Source organism: Anabrus simplex, chromosome 5 (assembly GCF_040414725.1).
Source record: "Anabrus simplex isolate iqAnaSimp1 chromosome 5, ASM4041472v1, whole genome shotgun sequence".
Lineage (NCBI taxonomy): Eukaryota > Metazoa > Arthropoda > Insecta > Orthoptera > Tettigoniidae > Anabrus > Anabrus simplex.
In genome coordinates this window covers 19,706,218-19,729,087 of record NC_090269.1, presented here as the reverse complement: position 1 = coordinate 19,729,087, position 22,870 = coordinate 19,706,218, and the positions used below count along the sequence as shown (strand labels likewise).

The 22,870-nt window shown below is 37.6% G+C and overlaps 1 protein-coding gene across 1 annotated transcript in view; it reads left to right on the top strand.

Annotated features, from left to right (window-relative positions):
• LOC136874332 (cell adhesion molecule Dscam2) overlaps window positions 1–22,870 on the top strand; it is a 1,095,748-nt gene that overhangs the window by 1,053,468 nt on the left and 19,410 nt on the right. The window contains exon 29 of the mRNA XM_068227756.1: window positions 15,273–15,412. Within this exon, the coding sequence (XP_068083857.1) occupies window positions 15,273–15,412 (140 nt within the window). The remainder of the gene's footprint in view (window positions 1–15,272; window positions 15,413–22,870) is intronic.

Here is a 22,870-nt window from a genome sequence, read left to right as displayed (position 1 = left end):
TTTGTGGGCCGATGACCTTCGATGTTAGGCCCCTTAAAACAACAAGCAAGCATCACCTTAATTTGCTGAATTCTGAAGCCTTCTCAAAAGTATCCTTCCCGTAGAGGTTTTTAATGTTGCCATTGATGCTTTCACAGCCCGTACTTATAGACAAAATATAGGCTTTTGGGCTTATGCTGTGTCAAGAAAATAAGGTGAAATTCTTTATGTTTCGCAGAGAACACTACTCTGCATCATCAGAAGAAAATCTAGACTGTACACGAGAAAGGCTATCAAACAATGAGTTTTGAATTTAGACGTTATAACAGAAGTGGAAATGGTACGTTCATTCGCCACCAGTTGGCTGCCTGGACACAGTACAGCGCTAGTGTTCGAAGCGGAAACTGATGGAACCATCAGAATCAGTCTGAGAGGGTCACATAACATGTGTATGCAATATATGATATTGACAGGTGTATGACATTGACACAAGCCCGGAATGAAACATCTGGAGATGAGGAACGTCCCTTCACTATTGTTATTTCGTTTCGGTGTTTTCCAAATTCATACGTTCCTCATCGCCAGATGTTTCATTCTGGGCTTGTGTCAATGTCATGTGTGCGTACATCTGTCATGTTATGTGACCCTCTCAGTCTGATTCTGATGATTCCATCAGTTTCCGCTTTGAACGTTAGCGCTGTAGCGCCTCCTGCGAGCCATCTGGTGATGAATGAACGTACCATTTCCACTTCTATTATAAGGTCTAAATTCAAAGCTCATTGTTTGATAAGCCTTTCTCGTGGACAGTCGGAGATTTTGTTCTGATGACGCAGAGCAAAGTTCTCTGCGAAGCGTAAAGAATCTCACCTTATTTTCTTGACACAGCATAAGCCCAAAAGCCTATATCATGTCTGTAAGTATGGGCTGTGAAAGCATCAGTGACAATTTATAACCTGATAATTCAATGGTAGTCAAAACAGATTGTCATCTCTCATTTCAAGAAAAATTTGAAATACCACATTTGAATAGTTTACATTTGCATTAATGAGTCTATAAGATGGATTAGATCATTCAATATTTGAATGTAGTCTTCAAAATTAATTTTATTACAAACCCTTGTCCCGTATTACCCTATAAAATTACCTTTGGTAGCTGATCATTAGAAATCAGATTCTAGCCTCAATGTGAAAGACAACTGATGGATTTCTTTTTTACTATCTGTTGTGCACATACATAACAGATATGTGTACCTTGGACCCTCAATATCTTCAGTCTCTCACAACAGGTAAGTTTGCATAAATTCCACAGAACATCATCTTTCTTGCAATCTTCACAACTCACCCTTCAATCAGTGTTGGAATGACCTCAAGGCAACTTACTTGCTGACTGTAGATGTGTCACCATGCACGCTGAAATGCTAGTATTGCACCCCCCATCACTTACCTTCCAGTAAACACTTATAGTACATGAAGTTCCTTGCACAACAATGTCTTGAAAGGTCTCCTATCTAAAACCAGAAACTCAAAATTAATCATGAATATGTTATGGCATTTCTATACATATGTATACATATAACTAATGTCAATTTATTTGAAATGTGATATTTGAGTAATACTTAAATTTTCTGTAGTTACATTATGTTTGGTGAATGTTTCATGCCTAGAACCTATAATGGTCTTGTTGCTGTTTTTTGTTGTAGTTATCACAAGGAGGAGGGAATATGATTCAATAAATCTGAACAGTTCATGAAAGTTTCTCATACACTTACAAAAACACATACCAAGACTCAAGAATTTATCAGAAAGTTACTAACATCACAAGATAAAAGCAGAAAAATAAAATATGCAAGTAGCCTATTTGTGGAATCACACAAAAAGTATGAGGGCAAGTCAATAAGTATCTGCAATCAATTTTGATAATTTATTACAAAAAGAGTACACACTTTTTGTTTATATCATTTTTCAACATAGTTGCCCTACTTTTCATTGCTCATGGTCCACCATTACACAAGCTTTCTGGTACCCTCTGCAAAAAATGTGTTTGGTTGCACAGCAAGCCACGTATGCACCGCTTCCTTTACCTGTTTATCAGAGCTGAATTGATGGCCTCTTAGAGCATTTTTAAGAAACAAACAGATAGTAATCCGATGGGGCGAGGTCGGGACTGTATGCAGGATGCTCGAACACCTCAAAACGCAGCATCTAAAGAGTTTGAGTGATGTGGATGGTAGTATGTGGACATGCATTGTCATGCAACAAAAGTACTTCTTCCGACAATTGACCCCTGCGTTTGTTGCAAATTGCAGGTTTCAGCTTGTTTACGAGCATATTACTGTACCGTTCACTGTTTCCCCTTTTTTCTTGTAATTTTCCAGGATTGGCCCCTGAGAGCCCCGAAACACTGCGAGCATTACTTTTCCTGCAGAAGGTTTACTCTTGAATTTCTTTTTTGACTGGGGATCCGGGATGCTTCCATTCCATGCTCTGAAGTTTGCTTTCTGGTTCGAAGAGGTGAAAGCATGTTTCATCTCCAGTGATGATCCATTTCAGAAACGTTTCACCTTCGTTAGCATGACAGTCCAGTAGGTGCTGACAGATTCTCACACGACTGCGCTTCTGCTCTTCATACAGTTGTTTTGGAACTCATCTCAAACAGACTTTGTGAAAGTTAAGCCTGTTATGCATGATTTCATATACAGAACCATGGCTAATGTGTATATGGTTTGCCACGTCATCAACAGTTACTCGTCTGTTATTGAGGATCATGTCATGTACTTGTTCAATATTGGCCTCAGTTACGGCTGCAGATAGACGCCTGGATCTTTCCTCATCCTTCATGCTCGTGCGACCCCTATTGAACTGTTCAATTCACTGGTAAACACTTTGCTGTGGCAAAACATTGCCCCGTATTGTGCTGAAAGTGTTCTACGAATTTCCCTGATAATCCTGAAACCTACCACAGACTAAATAACAGTGCCATCTAGCGGCTGGAGAGCACACAACACCCTAGAGCGAACCTACAGACAGTTAGAACAAAATTGCAAATACTTATTGACTTGCCTACGTACATCATGCTATTGGAATAAACAATTTAAAATATAAATTACAGCTGTGGAAGAGTTTTGGTTGGAAAGATGTATTAAAATTAACATTAAATAACATTGTGTTCATCTCACTTTTTTATTGCAGTTAGAAACTTGGAATATCTATATAAATAAAATTCTGAACACTTCCATTTTTACTAAACAAGTGGCCATGCTATTTGGGTCACATAGCTATTAGCTTGCATTTGGGAGATATTGGGTTTGAACCCCACTGTTGGCAGCCCTGAAAGAAAGAATATTAAAAAATAAGTTCATTTCACTTTTATCTGTCTGTTTGTGTCGATGTCACACAAAAAAGGCACAAATAATTTCTTGAAACTCAACAGTTCGGAGATGCTGGAGTGTGCATTAGGCTATATATATATATATATAATTTGATTAGTGGCGTAGCGATATTAAGGGAGCCAAAACAGGAAGTGTCAGATTTCTCTGTTAACATTGGCTATAATGAAAAACTGAACATAATAAAACTTGTGTAAATTATAATTTCCAATATTTTATGTTTGCTGCATCTTTATCATAAGAGGAATAATGATGGAGATATTCAGGATTATTATATCTTTCACACACTTCCAAATATCTCCAGAAATATTAGTTCTACCTAAAAGGTGTACCTAACAACAATCAACAAGAAATATAGACAATGAAACTGAATACTGTATATATCAGCTGATTCAACCCTTTCCAACACAAATGTAGACATTATTAATATTTTAAAAAGTCAGATCTATACTCTGAGATCTCAAATTTGATTCTTGGTGTGCCCTATGGCATAAAAAAAAAGGAGCGATTTCATACAGAGAATACATAATGATGATGATGATTATGATGATGTTTGTTGTTTAAATGGACCTAACATCTAGGTCACTGGCCCACAGAGTGTACACACCTGTAAATAAGTGGATTTCAAATGACTCAGGAGTTCTTTAACGAGTTTACATCTCTCGATAAATGGTAAGATAATATAGATGTTGATTCCCATAGGGTAAGATATATGCTGAAATACAGTATTGCCTTACAGTGTGGCATTCGGATGTCTCCTTAAAAAGGCCTTCCATGACCATGCTTCAGCGTCAGGCCAAGCTATGTCCACAATGCCATAGTAAACTGGCATGGATGCAAGACTTGAAATACTTACAAAACACACTTAACAATGTCAAGGTAAATACCACCAGCTCTGTCTTAGAACAGTTCTTTGGGTGAAAAGCCAGGACAGTTGAATGAAGATCAGTGTCTTGGAAAAGGCCAATACCATGAGCGCTGAGATAATGATTATCTGACATCAACTTTGATGGGTCGGCCACATCACCCACGTGGCTTCCAAAGCAAGTAAACTCGTGTCTCCTCTCCAGATGGTGCAGCTCTTTTCAGGTACAGCCCCAATGGAAGTGAGTTGCATCTACCATTTTAACCACATACCAACCATTCTGTCATTCTTAAATTAAATTTCAGACAGTACCAGGAGTCGAACCCCAGCCTCTGAGGATGGCAGGTAATAGCATTAACCCTTATGCTATGGAGGCAGACTCCAAAGTAAGGGATGTATTCTCAATGAATCAAAGGGAACAGTAAAAATTATACAAGTGCAGTCTAAAGTCTAATATGAAGTACTGCCAAACTGACATCAGCGGGTGGGAGGATGCAACATCTGATAGGCAGTGATGGGCAATGCTCTCGCTCGAGACTCTTGAAACCAATTCTCCTGTGCTGAGCTCTGTTCAATGTCCCAGCAACCACAAGTGAAAGCTTGATAGTATTTCATCAGCAGTTATTGCGTGAAATAACGTTCTCATATTATGGAAATGTGTGTGCCGATAGATTTTGTCAAAAGCCTGGAAAAGTACTGCATATTCAACTCTGAGCCCCTTAATACCATTAACAAAAGTAAAAACTGAATGAATCTTAAATGGTTCATGAGTTATTTGAGGTAGACATCTTAGCTGAATAACCCTGTACAATTTGTTTATAACTACAGATAGGATGTTCACCTACCTTGATACCTCGCAGTTGTTGTCGACAGGGTAGCTTCTTGTGATGCAGACCAGGCAGAGGTGTTCTCTGTGACGATTCCCCTTCAGTGATATGTGTTTCTTAAGTGCAGGATCATCCCAGAAGTATTTCGGCTGACATATTTTACTTATTTTGAACAAACAGCGGTCTGTGCTATGTGGCATTTCTTCAAAATAATCCCATGTCTTCGACTTACGTTGCATTTCAAACATCATCTTAAAGTTGTCACATACAATTAGACACAATTACACACTGCACCGTCATATACCGAAATACCTAATTATGACACTGATACTCTATGACATTGCAAGGAATTATTTCCTTAGTCACCATAATATCGGTAACACAAGCACTGGTCATATGGATATTGAATGTGGGGTCTGATAAATTATGAGTGATAACAATGTACACTTACAGTCTTACATTCAATATATAACACTTTTTTCCACCCTATCAATACTTAACAGTTTACTTTACTACCACCTGTATATGTTTCGAGAGCTCCAAATGCTTTGGACCTGTTACATCTATACAACACTTAATTCTTAATCCTGCCTCATTAACATCATTTAGACATCAATTACACTATTAAAATATTGATCAATTCTCTAAAACAGCAAAATGAGAACACCACCAATTTTGTACAAAATCTATAAATAATAAGATAAATGAAAAAAAAAAAACCAAACCAGAAGCTGTCAATTTCTGTACTTTGCCTACTCATTCAGGTATTTACCACTGCATACAATGCCAGAATGGCTATTCGCTTACTCGGCAGAAACAACATACAGCTCCGTCTACCTGTAGATCTACGACAAAATGCTCGGCACCCAATGCAGGGACAATGCTCTTGACATCTCTCGAAATTTCTCACAAGAAATAGTTGCTTGCACTATTCTCAAGAAATCTTGAGAAATCTCGAGACCCCGTCTCAGACTGCCTATCACTTCTGATAGGTCAATGTGGTGACATACTGTCCATGAGGAGCAGTAATGAAGGCATGAGTTTGATAAAAGAGGTTGTAGAAGCAATAGACAAAATCAGGAAAGAAATTATTTCCAGGCTCTTCAACAAGGAGCATTGGTAGATTTGATGTACTGGCACTAGGGCATAGTTCTAGGGTCTCTGCAGCCATCTATAAATTCATAACCTGCAAGGTTGATCCTCTTGAAAGACAATGGTTATATATACCAGCAAGTTATGACTTGTTCACAAGGAAGCAATTCTCTTTTTCAGTGTCGACTTGGTTAATAAACTTAGAACAGTTTTCCAGTCTGTCAAAAAGACCATGCACAACAGCTAGTATACAATATATTTTCTTCTGCACTTGCATCTCTTTATTTATATATCCTTTGGAGTTGTTTCGTTCAACTAATTCCCACCTAAACTAATTTATTTTTGTGATAAGTGACGTTCTTCTGGTAGATGTGAGAATTAGAATTTCTTGGTCTTTATTACTTATAAAAATAAAAATTGCCAAATTAACTCACTGATAGTAGGAAGAAAGAGGGTGAAACCTGATGCCAGCAATAGCCTTCTATGTCGAATATCACCAAGGGGTCTGCTCAAGGCTAAAACGTTGCCATCCGATGAATGAATCACCATCAACAGCATCATATGCTCTCAGTCCATATGAACACTGCAGAGAGGTGTGGAAATTAATCCAGGCTTTGGCATGCAACCTCCTACCCTGCCAGAAAAAATTTTCAACCAATAGGACTCTAACCAGCTAACCATGGTGTCAAACCATATGAACTTGATATCTTAACAATCATGGCCACCAGGGAGGCTTGATGGCCGGAAATGTGTGCTAAAAATATTACATTCGATAAATTATGAGCAAAAGGACATAAATCTTCCCCATCCATCGCTCAGGCTCAAATGAAATGGCAGATTCTCCCATCTGCCCCATGGGTTGACTGGGGTACATACATCTATGCTATTTGCTCATTAGCTTTGAATTGAAGACCAAACTGCCTCTTGACTTGTCTGGTTGACTGAGATTACACAGCATGGCATTGTCCTCAGTGTGGCGCGTGACGTAAGAAATGTGCTTACTCTTATTGAGAGTTTCATGAAACATGTTTTCTGAGCAAAACCTAACAAAGTTCTCCAGCTTCTAGTGACATACTCTCTCGTTTCTCATCCTTACTATAGATGTTTGTATTTGTAACATTTTGTAGGTTTAGAGGTGGTGAAATAACATGTGTTATTTACTGATGTGAGGATATCCTTGTTCTCAATGTTGTTCTTGATATCATGTAATGCTGAAACTACTTCATAATCAGACAGTTTGCCTCTAACTGCTAGTTGCTATTCATCTTCCATATGTGTTTCTTGTACAACATGTCATCAGAATGTGTTTTATAAGAAATTTTATAGGTAATTGCTCCCTACTCTTCTGTTACATTCAGTGATAGATTGATATATTGTTAATTGTGGACTATATGACCCATGCATAGTTCTCAAAAGGACTATTTAATTAATTTCATCCAATTTCAACCCATGAACCCTTGGAGGACAGTACAGAACCGCTGAATTGCTATCACTCATTTAGCTCTGTCTGTGAAGCATGTGTAACTTAAGAAATGCTACTGCTGCGAGTAACAATTTACACACTGTATAATGCAATACAGACAGTGCCTGTTAAAGAACAGAAACAGTAATATAAAAGAAAGAGGACCTGTCAGGAAGAATATGAGAGATGACCCTCAGTGATAATGTCCCTTAATTAACTGAATGCATGAACAAAACATATCTAGAAGAAGTATTTGTTTAATGTGACTTAGTCTTGATGATGATTATGATGATGACATTTGTTGTTTAACCCTACAAGTGCCAATGTTATATTCTGTAGTGCCGGGAATTACTGCTGAAACTCTAGTGGTTTAGAAAATATTTTATAAAATTGGTAAATATTATGAGAAACCAACAATATATGCACCATTTTGATCAGAAAGAGTTGTTTCATTTTAAAAAGGCATAAAAAATGAAAATAATAGAACTAAAAATCCTTTATAGACAGCAAATATTTTGCTGGTTTGAATTTTTGTTACCTTGAAAACAGAAAGTGAAAATGCACAAAAAAGTCATTATAACAAAGAAAGTGTATACAAAATGTTCCTTATACAATGCTGAAATAACCCTGAAAGTGTCAAGAAAATCTGCACATAATTAGCTCTCCTAGAACACTTTATGTCATAATAGGAGGAAAAAGAAGACATTTACTTTTTTTCTTGTAGCTTATTCTGATTCTACTTCCTTTTCCTTTTGTGTCACCTTCCTCAGAAGAAGTGCTTTAATTGATCCCAGCATGTTTCATGGATTACCACATTATATCCTGGACACCAATGCCTGGATCGACCTCGCTTTTCTGCTGTCGTCACACATACAGTGCACTTCCTCAGTTGTCTGGAATGGGGTATCGTCATCTGACAAATTATCCAAACTTCCTCCAGCCTCACCTGGATTTTCAGTGTCCTCAGAATCATTTTCATCAATTACACTAAAGTCAAACCCTCATCGAGAGCTTGTAAAATATCTGATTCAGTTTGCACGTTTTTGATTTCAACGCTGCCATGTTTGTTTACTACAGTCACATGACAACTACTAGATTATTTATTTAGCGTATGGCTTATACAGACATAATCAGTAACATACATATATACATATTTACAGCTGAGAAACAAAGCAACTTGTGCGTTGCTCACGTCCGTAGGTTTAACCTCTAATTGCCCTACACGTGCCTCCTGGGTGGTGCTAACTGAGCAACAGTGAAAACAGGCAGCCAGACTATCCACAGGATCTCCTGGCAATGACATATTTTCGACGAACTACTAGATACAAGATTTGTATAGACATGAAACTCTAAAAAATACTACCAAAAGTGACAGTAGTGGTGATAAGTGTGAACTAGACATATTCAAGTTGATGTAGTACAAATGTTTCACCAAGAGATGTCATAACAGTCAAGAAAATGCACATTTACTGAGGATCTCAAAAAGCAATCCTGGCACCACAGGAAGGCGTAGTGGGCCACTTTTAGTGATCCTTGGCACTTATTGGGTTAAAGGGGCCTAACAACTAGGTCATCAACCCCTAATGGTACAAGGTGAAATGAAATGAAAATTAAAACTTCAAAATGTATCCACTGATTAGAATCGAAAGCAAATGACAATGAAAAAATGATTGTGAAACGAAAACAATCAGTGGATCCAATTTGCAATGCCTTAATTACTGTGATGATGCTTATTATCTAAAGGGGTCCAAAATCTCTGTCATCGATCCCTCACAATGGTACTAATCACAGGTAATGTAGACCCATGGTATATTGCACACAATGGCACCACTCACAGGTAACACAAACCCCTCCACATAAGGGCACCACTCACACACAACGCAGACCCATGGTATTCCTCACATAGTGGGATTAATCACGGGCGGCGGTATTCCCATGGTGTTTCTTACTTAATTGGAACTAATCACAGCCCATGTATACTCATGGTGTCGCTCACATGGTGGTACTAATCATAGGCAATGTAGAGCCATGGTGTATCACACATTATAGTAATACCCACAGGCAACACAAACCCATGGTGTTCCTCACATAGTGGTACTAATCACATGAACATAGACGCATGGTGTTCCTCATATAGTGGTGTCACTCGTAGGTAATGCAGACCCATTCTAAACACAGTGGAACCAATGCATTTAATTTAATCTTAAGTACTCAATAAAACTTACTCCTGTAGCCATAAAATTCAAAGAATATAAAATTTGCCTGTAATGGGAGACTGATATACCATATTTCCAAATGTTTCTTTTTATTCTTCACTAAAGAGCAGTTAAGAAAGTGTACCTATTAAAACCAATCTTAGTGTCATGGAAAGAGTCATTTGTTGTTCTGAGCTATCTCTTAATCATTTCAGATGTATTTCATAAATTGCTCCAATTACCATTACTAATGGTATATATAAGTCACATGCCTGCTAACAAAAAGAAAATCATTCCAAGCACAGAATGATAATGAATCGCTATGTACGTTAAGTCATCACACACTACGACAGCAGAAGTTTTTGCTACATTGTCTTAAGATAGGTACACTATTTTTATGAAAGCTATAGACATGTATAGTTGTTAAAAAAAAAAAAAAAAAAGAAACTGAATGAGTCCACAGTACTGCGTGTTCTTCACATTTAATATTTTATCGGGTTTAATTAAATTATTATCAAAATGTAATTCACATTCTATGTGGATACAAATCCTGAGGATACCCTCAACACCGAGTGAGTTGGCCGTGTGGTTAGGGCCATGCAGCTGTGAGCTTGCCTTAAGGAGATAGTGGGTTTGAACCCCACTATTGGCAGCCCTGAAGATGGTTTTCCTTGGTTTGCCATTTTCACACCAGGCAAATGCTGAGGCTGTATCTTAATTAAGACCATGGCTGCTTCCTTCACACTCCTAGCCCTTTCCAATCATTGTCATAAGACCTATCTGTGTCAATGCAACGTAACAAATTGTAACTTAAAAACACACAAGTTAAATATAAATATTACTACGGTTCGGAAGTTTATTACTTAAAGAAGTACAAAATATGTAATAAAAACTACCTCACTATGACCTAAAACATGTAAAATATGTCTTAAGCATTGTAAGGATAGGTGGCAAGTATCAGATATTACTCAAGTTAAACATGCCAAAAAGTGATTAATAGAGCCTGGAAGTTCAGGCATTTATTTTTGCTAAAATAGGCAGGCAAATAAGCACTTCACATTTAGAAAATGGGCTGTAAAATAATTAAAATAGGCATGCATAATGACTAAAGTGGACACTAAGATAATAAAGATGCTTTAACGTAAGCTACGTACACATATCTGCATCACATTGTACAACTTAATCTTATATCCCTGTGGGTGGAAATGATAGAATAATGTCAACGGTATCCTCTGTCTGTCATAAGAGGATATGACTAGAAGGGAAACCAGGATCTCTTAACTTGAAAGTGTGGGTTGGCGACCACGATTCCCCTAGCTGAGTCTGGTGTTGCTTCCACTTACTTGCGTCGGGTTCCTCGCTCTTACCTTTCCTGACTGACCTCCCCTGGTCAATTCTTGTTCTTTCCGACCCCAATGGTATTAGATTTGCGAGGCCTAGGGAGTCTTTCATTTTAACGCTCTTCGTGGTCCTTCCCTTTCTTTTGCCGAAACTTTCATTTTTCGAAGGTTACCAAGTTCTTCTTCCTCTTAAAACAATAATCACCACCAGAACTTAATTTTACATAACAAGGACAGGACCTGGAACCCTCTCAACCATTTGGCTTGTTAAGTTTTCAGTAGAAAATATGGTTTGTGTACAATTTTTTTTTTTATCTATTAAGTTAAAATGAATGAATTAATACAGCACATTGGAATTATATATTTTTTCTTTCCATTGATTAATTTTAATACATAAATGTCTGTCTGTTAGGTCATCAGCCCAGAGGCTGGTTGGATCCTCAAATAGCACCACCAAAAGTTATGCGGTTATAAGGAAACCGCAAAACCAATGGCAGCACCAAAATGAGGCGTACTAGGCAAGACAAGGAGTGAGATAGTTTGCCATTGGTTTCCTCACTGGGTCAGAAAGTGCTATTGCAGCACGACTGACCCTATGAGGAACACCTTACATAACACTCAGATGCACTAGACGTGCTCTGAATGTCATTACTCAGCACCACCCACACCCCAGCAGCTTCCATATTGTCACAGCCATGGATGAGACTGGGACTTCGGTGGAAGCTACACTTTACTCTGGCCTGTGCTAAGAGATGGATACAAAAGTACTGTATCCATCAAGAAATGGCAGCAGGCAAAAATACATAAATAACTGCAGAAAATATCCACAACAACTTTTAAAAAGGCAAAAATGGCATTAAACTATCAAACAAGCTACAGAAGCTAAAACAGGCAAAACAAAAGACAAAATAATAATTGTTCCTACAATTCCAAAACTTACAGAAACATGTTTGTTTCTATATGACACTTCAATACATTCACCCAGATAAAAAAGGCATTTTGCCTAACTTCCAGGCTCTAGTGATTAGCAACAATATAGCAGACACATTTATCATGCAAACTGACAAAGCTACAGTAGGTATATTAAAACTTTATACATTCATTCAGTAGCATAGTGCTGAGGCATAGTTCCCACTCCGTTTTCTTACAGAAAGACAAAAAAAGTGACAGTAATATATTAGCATGCTTTTTTGTATCTGTCGGCGTACGGTTGTCCAAAAAGTCATCTCTTCTAAGCCTGCTACCCATCTGTTTTGGGAAATGAAAGAAAAATATATCTACTACAGTATTTTGAAATCCTGTGTTTGCAACTCGATTCAGATAACATGTACCTTGTTAAAAATGCCTTGCTTTGAACAAAAATGCTCAAAATGTAACCAGATATGACCTTATATCACTAAAAGTGAGAAAAATGTGACCAAACAATAAAAATGGCCAAATTTACATTTATATGCAACATAAAATTGCTTTAAATGGGGTCAGGAATCCATCATTCACTGTTATTTTTCAAATGTTTGGTAAAATGATCTCAGGAAAGAAATATGACTTTTCCTTAACATCCAAACCTTTAATATTACACTATAACATACCTGGAAAAAATCTTACAAAGATTCACTAATTAAAAAATAAAATTACCAGTATAAGGCAGACCATTAAATACTCATTAAGAACCCTTGTGTACGTTTTTTTTTAAGAATTATAATCTGAGAAATTATAATAATAATAGCAACTACATTGATAATAATTCCTTTTTTTATTTTTTTATTTACAATTTGTTTTATGTTGCACCGACACAGATAGCTCTTATGGCGATGATGGGATAGGAAAGTCCTAGAAGTGGGAAGGAAGCGGCCGTGGCCTTAGTTAAGGTACAGTCCCAGCATTTGCCTGGTGTAAAAATGGAAAACCACATAAAACCATCGTCAGGACTGCCGACAGTGGGGTTCGAACCCACTATCACTCGGATGCAAGTTCACAGCTGAACACCCCTAACCGCGCGGCCAACTCACCCGGTAGTGATAATACTAAAGTAACACTAGGGGTAAAGCACCCGAAAGCAGAAGTACAGCATGTCAATGACCTGACCGGAGGGAGAATGACGTAAGAGAGGGCAGTGGACTGGCAGCCGTTTGGATTTGAGCCAACAAAGGAGCAGCAGTTTTTCAAATGCCTTGCAGTGTATTCTGGAGCCGAAACAAGGCAGGACTTCATTGAGATAAGTTCCAAACTTCAAATTCACAGGTGTTTGAATAGAAATAAACATAAATACTTCCAAATATTGAATTGACTTGGGGTAGAATCGGACAATGTTCTTTTAAGATTAAACTATGTCATTCTTTGTTTAATAGTGTGTATTTTTATTCCTTGTTTAATAATGTGGGGTTTTTTTTGCAGGTATGTTGTAGTGTAATATTTATATTTAACTTGTGTGCTCAACAGACTGAAAAGCTTGTAAGTTACATTTAACTGAGTCAGCACAAGAAAGTATGGCTTCCTTCTTAACAAAGTAAAACAAATTGTGAAGGAAAAAGAAGATACCCTCAACGAACGTTATAGGTTCAACTGTTTCTAAGAAAAGTGTACCAGCAAAGAACTTCTACGATACCCTACATTCATTATTTTTAACAGTAAATATTACAACACAAAAATGAATCAGCTTGTCAGTTTTGGCTGTCAATTTCTTGGAACAGTTAGTTTAAAACCACAAGGTATCTATAATCAAAAACTGAAAAAAATCACATTAATTACTGTGAACAAAATTAGTCTAAGGACTACAATAGCCAATGAATGTGGTCATAACTTTCCTCCCACTATAAATTCTTGTCTGAGGTATTTTGTATCTATTGACTCAAAAATGCCTAATTTGCAACCAATTTGTCTTAATCCCTGAAGCTTAATTCATCCACAGAGGCTCGTCTACTGGATGCTGAAAGGTACAAGTATGTATTGTATTTATGTATATATTTAATGTTTCAATGCAAATTGCTGTCCCATGTTCAATACTTTATACAGACTAGTCTCTGACTATCTTAATTTATAATTCAAATGTATCCATATACTGTATACATCCCTTATTAGGTGGGGGCTATGATAGCCAAGTGACATTGACACTGGTTTCTCACCTAAGGAGGCTGTGATCTGAAACCCATGGAATGGAAAATTCCCATCCCTTTGGTTTGGGTTCCACATCAAACTGGAGATCCCATGGCCCTGATCATGATGTTAACAGTCACTTAAAACTACACGCTCGTTTGTTTGTTCCTGCATGGTTTGCATGGTCTGTACAGTTATCTGAAATCAGAGAAGAAATCCCATGTTGACACTGACTAATACAGAAATTGGCCAGTAAGTCTAGTGTAATAAAGATACTGTTTCTTTTTGAGGTGCATGTGCAGACTATGCATAACATGAAGGAAATATTTTCATCAGTGGAAATATAGTCAGTTATCAAGCTCTCTTTCCACTCTTCCTCTTATTTGAACCCAAATGTCATTTACAAAATTCTGCAAGTTTTCTATAGGATTACTTGATTCATACAAAAATATTTTGTATAATAATTTCATCAGATATTGGAAAGCTGCCTCTGTGGATCAGTGGTAGAGTGTCGGCCTCCGGATCCCAAGATAGCGGGTTCAAACCCGACAGAGGTAGTCGGATTTTAGAAGGGCGGAAAAAAGTCCATTGGACACTCCATGTCGTACGATGTTGGCATGTAAAAGATCTCTGGTGACACATTTGGTGTTCACCCGACAAAATTAATTAAATCTCAGCCATAGACGCTCAAGATAGTTTCAGTTTACTCAGTCTGCCATCTAGTGGGCCTAGAGTAAAACGGAACGTCGAAATTGACAAGCAGACAGCCAGATGGTGTCAACTTGAAATGTCTGCACACGGTAGCTGAGGCCATATTATTATTATTATTATTATTATTATTATTATTATTATTATTATTATTATTATTATTAGATATTGGAACAAATTAATTGGATGATGAGGAAGTTTATGTTCACAAGCACTCTGGAGAGAGAAAAAATATATAATAATCATGAGTTCCATATCATTATATATTAGACTAAAGACTTTTAAAAAACAAGTTAGATAGTACTATTGATTAACACTTGTTCCAGAAACTTCTGAAGATATTTCTCCATATGCCACTTTTCAACTGTCAGGACCAGGAGTTGATCCCAATAACACCTTATTGCACAGCTTCATGTATCACGAACAAGCAATGACTGAAGGGTGTGCTTCACCACCACCTAGTGTGGTGAGTTTCAAGGCCTTCCTTTATTGAGTATTTGTCTTCATTTACCTGCATGAAGAATGCACTTCCTTCACTCAATTTTCAGTATTTTCTCAATGTTGCACATGGATGAAGTATTTTAGTTGAACGTAGATATTTTTATTGTGTTGCAATAAATATTATTTTCAGTGCACTACATGCATTTATGCCTGGTATATAAAATACTGTAGGGTTAAGTATGCATCAGTGCATGCAAGTGTTTTGCATCATAAAGATGAGGAAAAGATCGTAAAATCCAGCACCTGCAGATTTTACAACTGAACGAGTGGCTCCATGGTTCAAGCCATGTTGTTGTTGGCTTGCATTCAGGAGATAATGTGTTCGAACCCAACTGTTGGCAGCCCTGAAGATGGTTCTGTGGTTTCCCATTTTCACACCAGTCAAATGCTGGGGCTGTACCTTAATTAAGGCCACAGTTGGTTCCTTCCCACTCCTAGCCCTTTCCTATCCCATCGTTGCCCTGAGACCTATCTGCATCGGTGTGACGTAAAACAAATTTTTAAAAAAATCTTACAGCTATTATGATGACGTTTTCCTCCAACCAGAAAGTAAACATCCTAGATCTCAGAGATTTTCCTAATATTGTAATCATCCTTTCAGTCTCCACGCACCCTTATTTAAGGTGAAATAATATTTGTGCTATAAAATCTATTTTATTAAAATGTTTCCTACCTAGGAATAATAATATATTACTATTATTATTATTAAGAATCATCCTCCTCTTCATTAGTGTTTGTGTCAGCCACTGCAGGGTCCATTTTGTGGCTCCGCTCTCTCCATTTCATTTGGTCATGGGCCATATCAGGGTGTAAATCAGCCCTATGCACCTTATCGTATAGTGTATCAGCGAATCATTGCTTAGGTCATCCCTTAGGTGTCTTTCTGATAAATTGAAATTATAGTTAATGAGGTATTATTTGGTCATGGGCCATATCAGGATGTAGATCGACTATTCACATCATCGTACAGTGTATCAGTGAATTATTGCTTAGGTCATCTCTTAGGTATCTTTCTGATAAATTGGAATTATAGTTTTTTATGGCAACGATGGGATAGGAAAGGCCTAGGAATTGGAAGGAAGCAGCCATGGCTTTAATTAAGGTACAGTCTTGGCATTTGCCTGGTGTGAAAATGGGAAACCACGGAAAACCATCTCCAGGGCTGCTGACAGTGGGGCTCGAACCCACTATCTCCCAATTACTGGATACTGGCCGCACTTAAGCGACTGCAGCTATCGAGCTTGGTGGAATTATAGTTAATGAGGTATTGTTTAAGATATGAGTTTATAAGAGTGAAGGAATAGATTTACCAAATTCTGTACGTCTTTCAGCCACAGAGTTGGGTTTCATTTGATAGATCATAGACTGCAATTGAACTGGAACTGGAGAGGGTGCTATTAAAATTATCTGGACCATAGAAGGAAGAAAGTAGAATCAGTTAAATTAACAAGTAGGATGGAATTGGATATATTAGGTATTTGCTTTTGTTTAAAGTGGTAGAGTACAATGTCTACACAGAGGTTCAACAGAAGAACTGTACATTACAATGTATCTTCTATTATGTACCATATTGCATATTTATTTATTAGTAATGGTGTGACTAAAGTGATCTTATGTGGTCATAAAAGAAGAAGAAGGATGGTGTTTCACTGACAAGATAGTTAATGGTCTTTGCATTGATTATGGCTGCTCTTTGTATTCAAATATTCCGCTGTTGACATACAGTGGAGTAAATTAGCTCATTTGTCAATTACAATATTTGTAGTTCAAGTCTCCAGCATAATTTTGAGGAGAAGTTATCAAGTCACCCTTTTAGACATCTTCCCTTGTACTTTTGATATTTCAGGAATAAAGGGCAGTATTAGTTTCTATTAGTGTACAGCAGAAAAATAATAATCTGTCTGTTAAATACAATATTTAGTTTTAACTTGAGTTTTACTGCTTCAGTAAACCTGTTGTAATAGGATTCACTTAAGTGTAATTGAAGTGCAATTATTTTATTAAGCAGTATCTTGCTTGCTTTATTGATGTGAAATCGTTGAGTAATCCTTTCAGTATTTCAGCATTTAACTTAACAGGAGTTTGCATTCGTGTTAGAGTATAGTATGTTAAAATAGTTTAAACTATGTTTGTATAGTTTCCGTTATCCTGTTATTCCTATGAGTCGTACTGTAGAGTAGTTATTTTATTAGTTAGTATCTTGTTTCCTTTACTGTTGTATAGTCCTTATGTAGTACACAGCATTCCTTTCATTTGATTCTTTTTTAATTAACACAATACATTACTTTGTTCGTGTTGATTTTTTTTCCATAATATATCATATTTGAGTGAAGAAGGTTATGGAATTGCTGAGGAATACAGGTGTAGAAACTGTGGGTATGAATGGGCATTAAGGAGTATGAGGGAAGAAATAGAGAGAGAGATGATTATGGTTCTAATGGAGGACAGGAATGAAGGGTAGGTCTCCCTCAATGTACTGGATATGACTGGTAGAAAGGAAGGTAAGAGGAGATTTGTTTTTAATTTTCTTTACATCACTCTAGCAGGCGATGATGGGATAGAAAAGGTCTAGGAGTAGGAAGGAAGTGGCCGTGGCCTTAATTAAGGTACAACCCCAGCATTTGCCTGGTGAGCAAATGAGAAACCACGGAAAACCATCTTCAGGGCTGCCGACAGTGGGGCTCCAACCCATTATCTCCCGAATGCAAGGTCACAGCTGTGCACTCCTAACTGCATAACCAACTTGTCCGATGGTAAGAGGAGAAGATGGGTTAATGTTTCAAGGGGAAGGAAATTGGGGGTCAAGGTGTCAAGTCTGGCAGAGACTTCAGGAGAGGTATCAGTGAGGAAGTGGTATGAGTCACTTCAGGTAGAACAGCAAAGGGAAGATAAAGAACAAGTAAGTGTTACGGAGAAGGGGGAAAGTAAGAGGAAAGGTAGGAAAGGAAAACAGAGTGGAGGATAAGAACAGAGAAGTGGACAGAGTAATAAAAGGGAGGAGGAAGAAGGTACTGCAGCTTTCAGGGATGATAAGGTATGTTCCGAGCTGTCACCGGAGAGATGGCATGGAATGACATTAGTAGACGAATAAGTTTGAATGGTGTTTATAAAAGTAGGAAAGATCACAATATGAAGATAAAGTTGGAATTCAAGAGGACAAACTGGGGCAAATATTCATTTATAGGAAGGGGAGTTAGGGATTGGAATAACTTACCAAGGGAGGAGTTCAATAAATTTCCAATTTCTTTGAAATCATTTAGGAAAAGGCTAGGAAAGCAACAGATAGGGAATCTGCCACCTGGGCGACTGCCCTAAATGCAGATCAGTATTGATTGATTGAGATCAGGAGGGAAGGGGTTCTAATAAGGTGGGTAGGGTTGAGGCTCTGGTCATTGTGAACTCCACTGTCAGGCACATGGGAAATCTGTGGAGAACAGAGAACCAGGATAGAGTGTTATCAAGGATTTAGGGTAAGGCAGATGTTAAGGAAAGTAGAAGGAAAAGAGGAGGGTAAGGGGAAGCGGGGAGATTTTCTTGTGGGTACCAACAACGTAAGGCAAGCAGGAATAAGTATCACTATAGTTGGGGACAGGAGAAGAGTGGCGGAGCGGGGATTGTTTTCATTGGGATACTGTATAGGAGGGAAGCTGAATAGAGGGTGATTGAGGATTTAAATATTATGGTGTGGGTGTGTAGGAAACTGGGAGTGAGATTTGTAGATCCTAATGGGTGAGCACGAGATAAGGATCTGCATTCGGATGGTCTTCACTTGAACGGCAGTGGTATATATAAGTTAGGAGGTTTGTTCAGAAAGGTTATAGGGAGGTACCTTCAGGGAAATGGTGTGGACAAGGGAGCAGTGATGAGAGTACAGGGAGCTAGAAGTCAAATAAGGATGATATCATTTTGGTGAAAGAAGAATTTGTAAGCTATGAAAAAGTTAAGGGTGAGAAACATGAGATTGTATGTGTAAGGGTCATCTCTAAAGATAACAAGGAACTTGATGTTTCTAGAGTGTACAGACCTGGGGAAGGTGACGATGATGCAAAATTATTTGGCAAGTCATGTGGGAAACAATGCTGAACAGAATGTGATTGTAGTAGGTGATTTAAATTTACCAAATATTAACTAGAATGGTACTGTAATGCAAATGACAGTTAATCTGAGAAGGACAGCTGAATCAGAAAGTGATGGAACCAACTAGAGGGGAGAATATTCTAGGTGTAGTGCTGGTAAAATTAGATGAGCTCTACAGAGAAACTGAAACGATGGATGGTATAAGTGAAGACGAAACTACTTTTGTCGCAAATTCACAGAAAGGGAGGTTGTAAAGGTTATTATTGGTATTATACAGTGCCATATGGTTGAAAAGACAGCGGTGAGGGAGGTTTTTAAAATTAAAATTAATTAACTACAGTAAATAAAAATGTAAACACCCTATGAGATGGGTTTAAAGCTATTATTGAAGAGTGTGAAAACAGGTATGTACTTTAAAACGTAGTAAGGAATGGGAGATTCTATGTCACAGTATAACAGGGAAATAAAGAGATTAAGGGGAAGAAGCAGGTTAGAAAGAGACGGAGGAATGGCTGTGGAAATAAAGAGATATTTAAATATGTCCAGCTTCAGCTTCAGATCTATCATAACAAGCTTTTGTTTTGAAGCCATGATATTATACTGTAACTGAAGCCATAATTTCCAATAAAATCATTGACACATTGTTGGTATTCAGTTAACAGTTGTAGCATAGCCTGTTGACAGAGCTTCATAACATTGTAGACCCTCATTTCTGCTTATTTAATGCAATGGCTAGAGGGAGATTACTGAGGGCTGGATTAGGGAGTCAAGTGCATGTACCTCAGAGTTGCCTGAAGTCAGAGTTATTGGTCTTCGACTACAGTTGTATAATGTTGTACTAAGTCATCAACACTACTTGTTGTGAAAAAAAATCATGCCTTAACCACATCACTTTGATTCACTTGCACCTGTCAAACAACTTCCTTTGTAAGCTTATGAAAGAAGTGTCTCTTGGAAGTCAACCTTTTCAATACATTATTTTTTGATTTATTAGAAATCAAAACAAATTACATGCTAAAATATTGGGACATGTTTCGCCTATGATGCAAGCATCATCAGCTGTGCATTTTTAACATTAAGGTTAAAATTTAAGAGGTAGAAATGACTTAAGGCTAAGCTCGTAGATACTAAATAAACTTATAACTTGCAACAACTTCCTTCGTTGAAAATCTTTGCATGAAGTAATTATGAAGGCATGATTAAATGACAAGATTGTCTGTCCCCTTGGCTAACAGGTCAGTGTCGAGGTCGAGGCCTTCAGTTCAGAATGTTCTAGGTTCAATTCCCAGCTGAATCAGGGAAGGTTAATTACCCTGACTTGGGAACTAGGTATTTGTGTTTGTCCCAACCCACTCCTATTCATATAAATACAAAAACACTATACTACTGATAAGAGAAACACACATCTGCCCATATAAATTTGGCATCAAGGACATCTGGCCATAAAACTGGACCAAGTCCCCATGTGCAACACTGTTTGCACCGGTGACCCATCCAGGGTGTGGGAAAAGGAGCGAAGGAAGAAGACTTATATAATGTTGCATTAACAAGAGTTTTTAGGACACTCACATAGGAAAGGCTCCTTAGAAAATAGTATTTGCCAGAAGGAAAACTGGGAAACAACAAATAATTATCTTTAAGGCTGCCGACGATGGTATTTAACCCTTTCACTCCAGCATAGCGAGTAAGGAAGCAAGATCATTTGGACATGAGCAGCAGATGGCTCACCTTGCCCGATGTACAGGATACTTGTCTCCCGTCCGCAGCTGGCTTGTGACATTAAGAAAGGACGTGCAGAGTTTGAAAATATTTCATTTTATTTTTAATGCATATTTGATCAAATGTTTATGATCATATTTATAGCACTTTTTATTCATTCAAAGCTCCCATCCTGCTTTTACATTCGCAGCTTTGTAAATTGTAAATTTTATCCTTAGTTCCCTTTATTTCAATTTCATTAATTACATAAACATTAACTTTAAATTACAATTTGTTTACCTACATTAATTTGCATATATCATTTAAAATTATTTTAGAAGTTCTGGCAAAATTAAAAACTTGTTTTGTTTTTTTATTGTAAATGCTATCTTTAGTTACCTTTATTTCAATATTGTTAATTATATATTATAATTTAACATAAACACTAATTTCAAATTATAAATTATTTACCTACATTAATTTACATGTCACAAGCCAACAATTTTTTTTTTTTAAGTTCTTCTGCGTGTGATAAGTTTAGAAGCAGGGAAAGGTGCATAATGTTACAGTGCATTCCTTACAACACATTTTCGTCTGCTTCCTCTTCTGCGATTTGCAGACAATACAAGTTCTGTACGTACTCCACTCATTAGGAAGATGAGATCTTGCTGTCAGACTCGAGGGAAGATGAGGCCTTTCAAAATGTCAGTGTGATTGAAAGCAAAGTTGACAAGCACCAGCACTTGGGCACACAGGTGCAATGAGGCGCGAAATGAGTAGGCCTAGTATAGCAGACACATTCCTTTCATCTTCGAACTGGTTACTCCTGTCATCTGTTGACCATAGCTGTAACTATAGACTCCCAAAACAGCAACGAGAGACCTCCAAGGGCGAACTTCCCTAGTAGTCTATCGTATCGAAACGGAAAACAGCTGAAAGACACGCGACTCTACAACAGTTGACTGACTATGAGGCACGGCTGCACCACGACTGCTACAGCAGTCCACCGGGTATGCGGCCCAGCTACCCCACCCCCTCACCACCCCACCCCCCCAAATGCTAAAGCAGTCGACCGGAGTGAAAAGGTTAAATCCACCATTTCCCACATCCAAGCTTATAGCTTTACAATCCACACAGCATGCCAACTTGCTCAGTAATCAGTCCTCCTAGACTGTTGCAAACCTCCTACCATCTAATCTTAAATTCCTTTTCAATAGCATTACACAGTTGATATCTGACAAATTCCAACAGCATTAATGACATTGTAGTAGTTGAGATAAATCTGTTTCTAAATACATTTAGACTTGTTGATTTTCTATTATTTTGGGGAAGGATAGGCTGTTTTAACTCATAACAATGAACTTCATCAATTCCTTCAGAAGTTTTCAACCACTTCTATCACTGTTATGAATTCTCTCCAAACACCATTCAGACCATTTCTAACTCATTTTAAATTAAAATCAGTTCACATTAGTGACATTTATCTACAGGTTTGGTTTAAGTTGCTCAGTTTGTTTGCAAGTGTAACTATTCTTTGTATAATATGAAGAGTGAACACATTTAAAAAAAAACTAGAAGGGAAAAAAATTGCTTTCTATGGAAAATAATTAAAAGCTGTATGATGTATGGATGCTGAGGAATCTGGAGT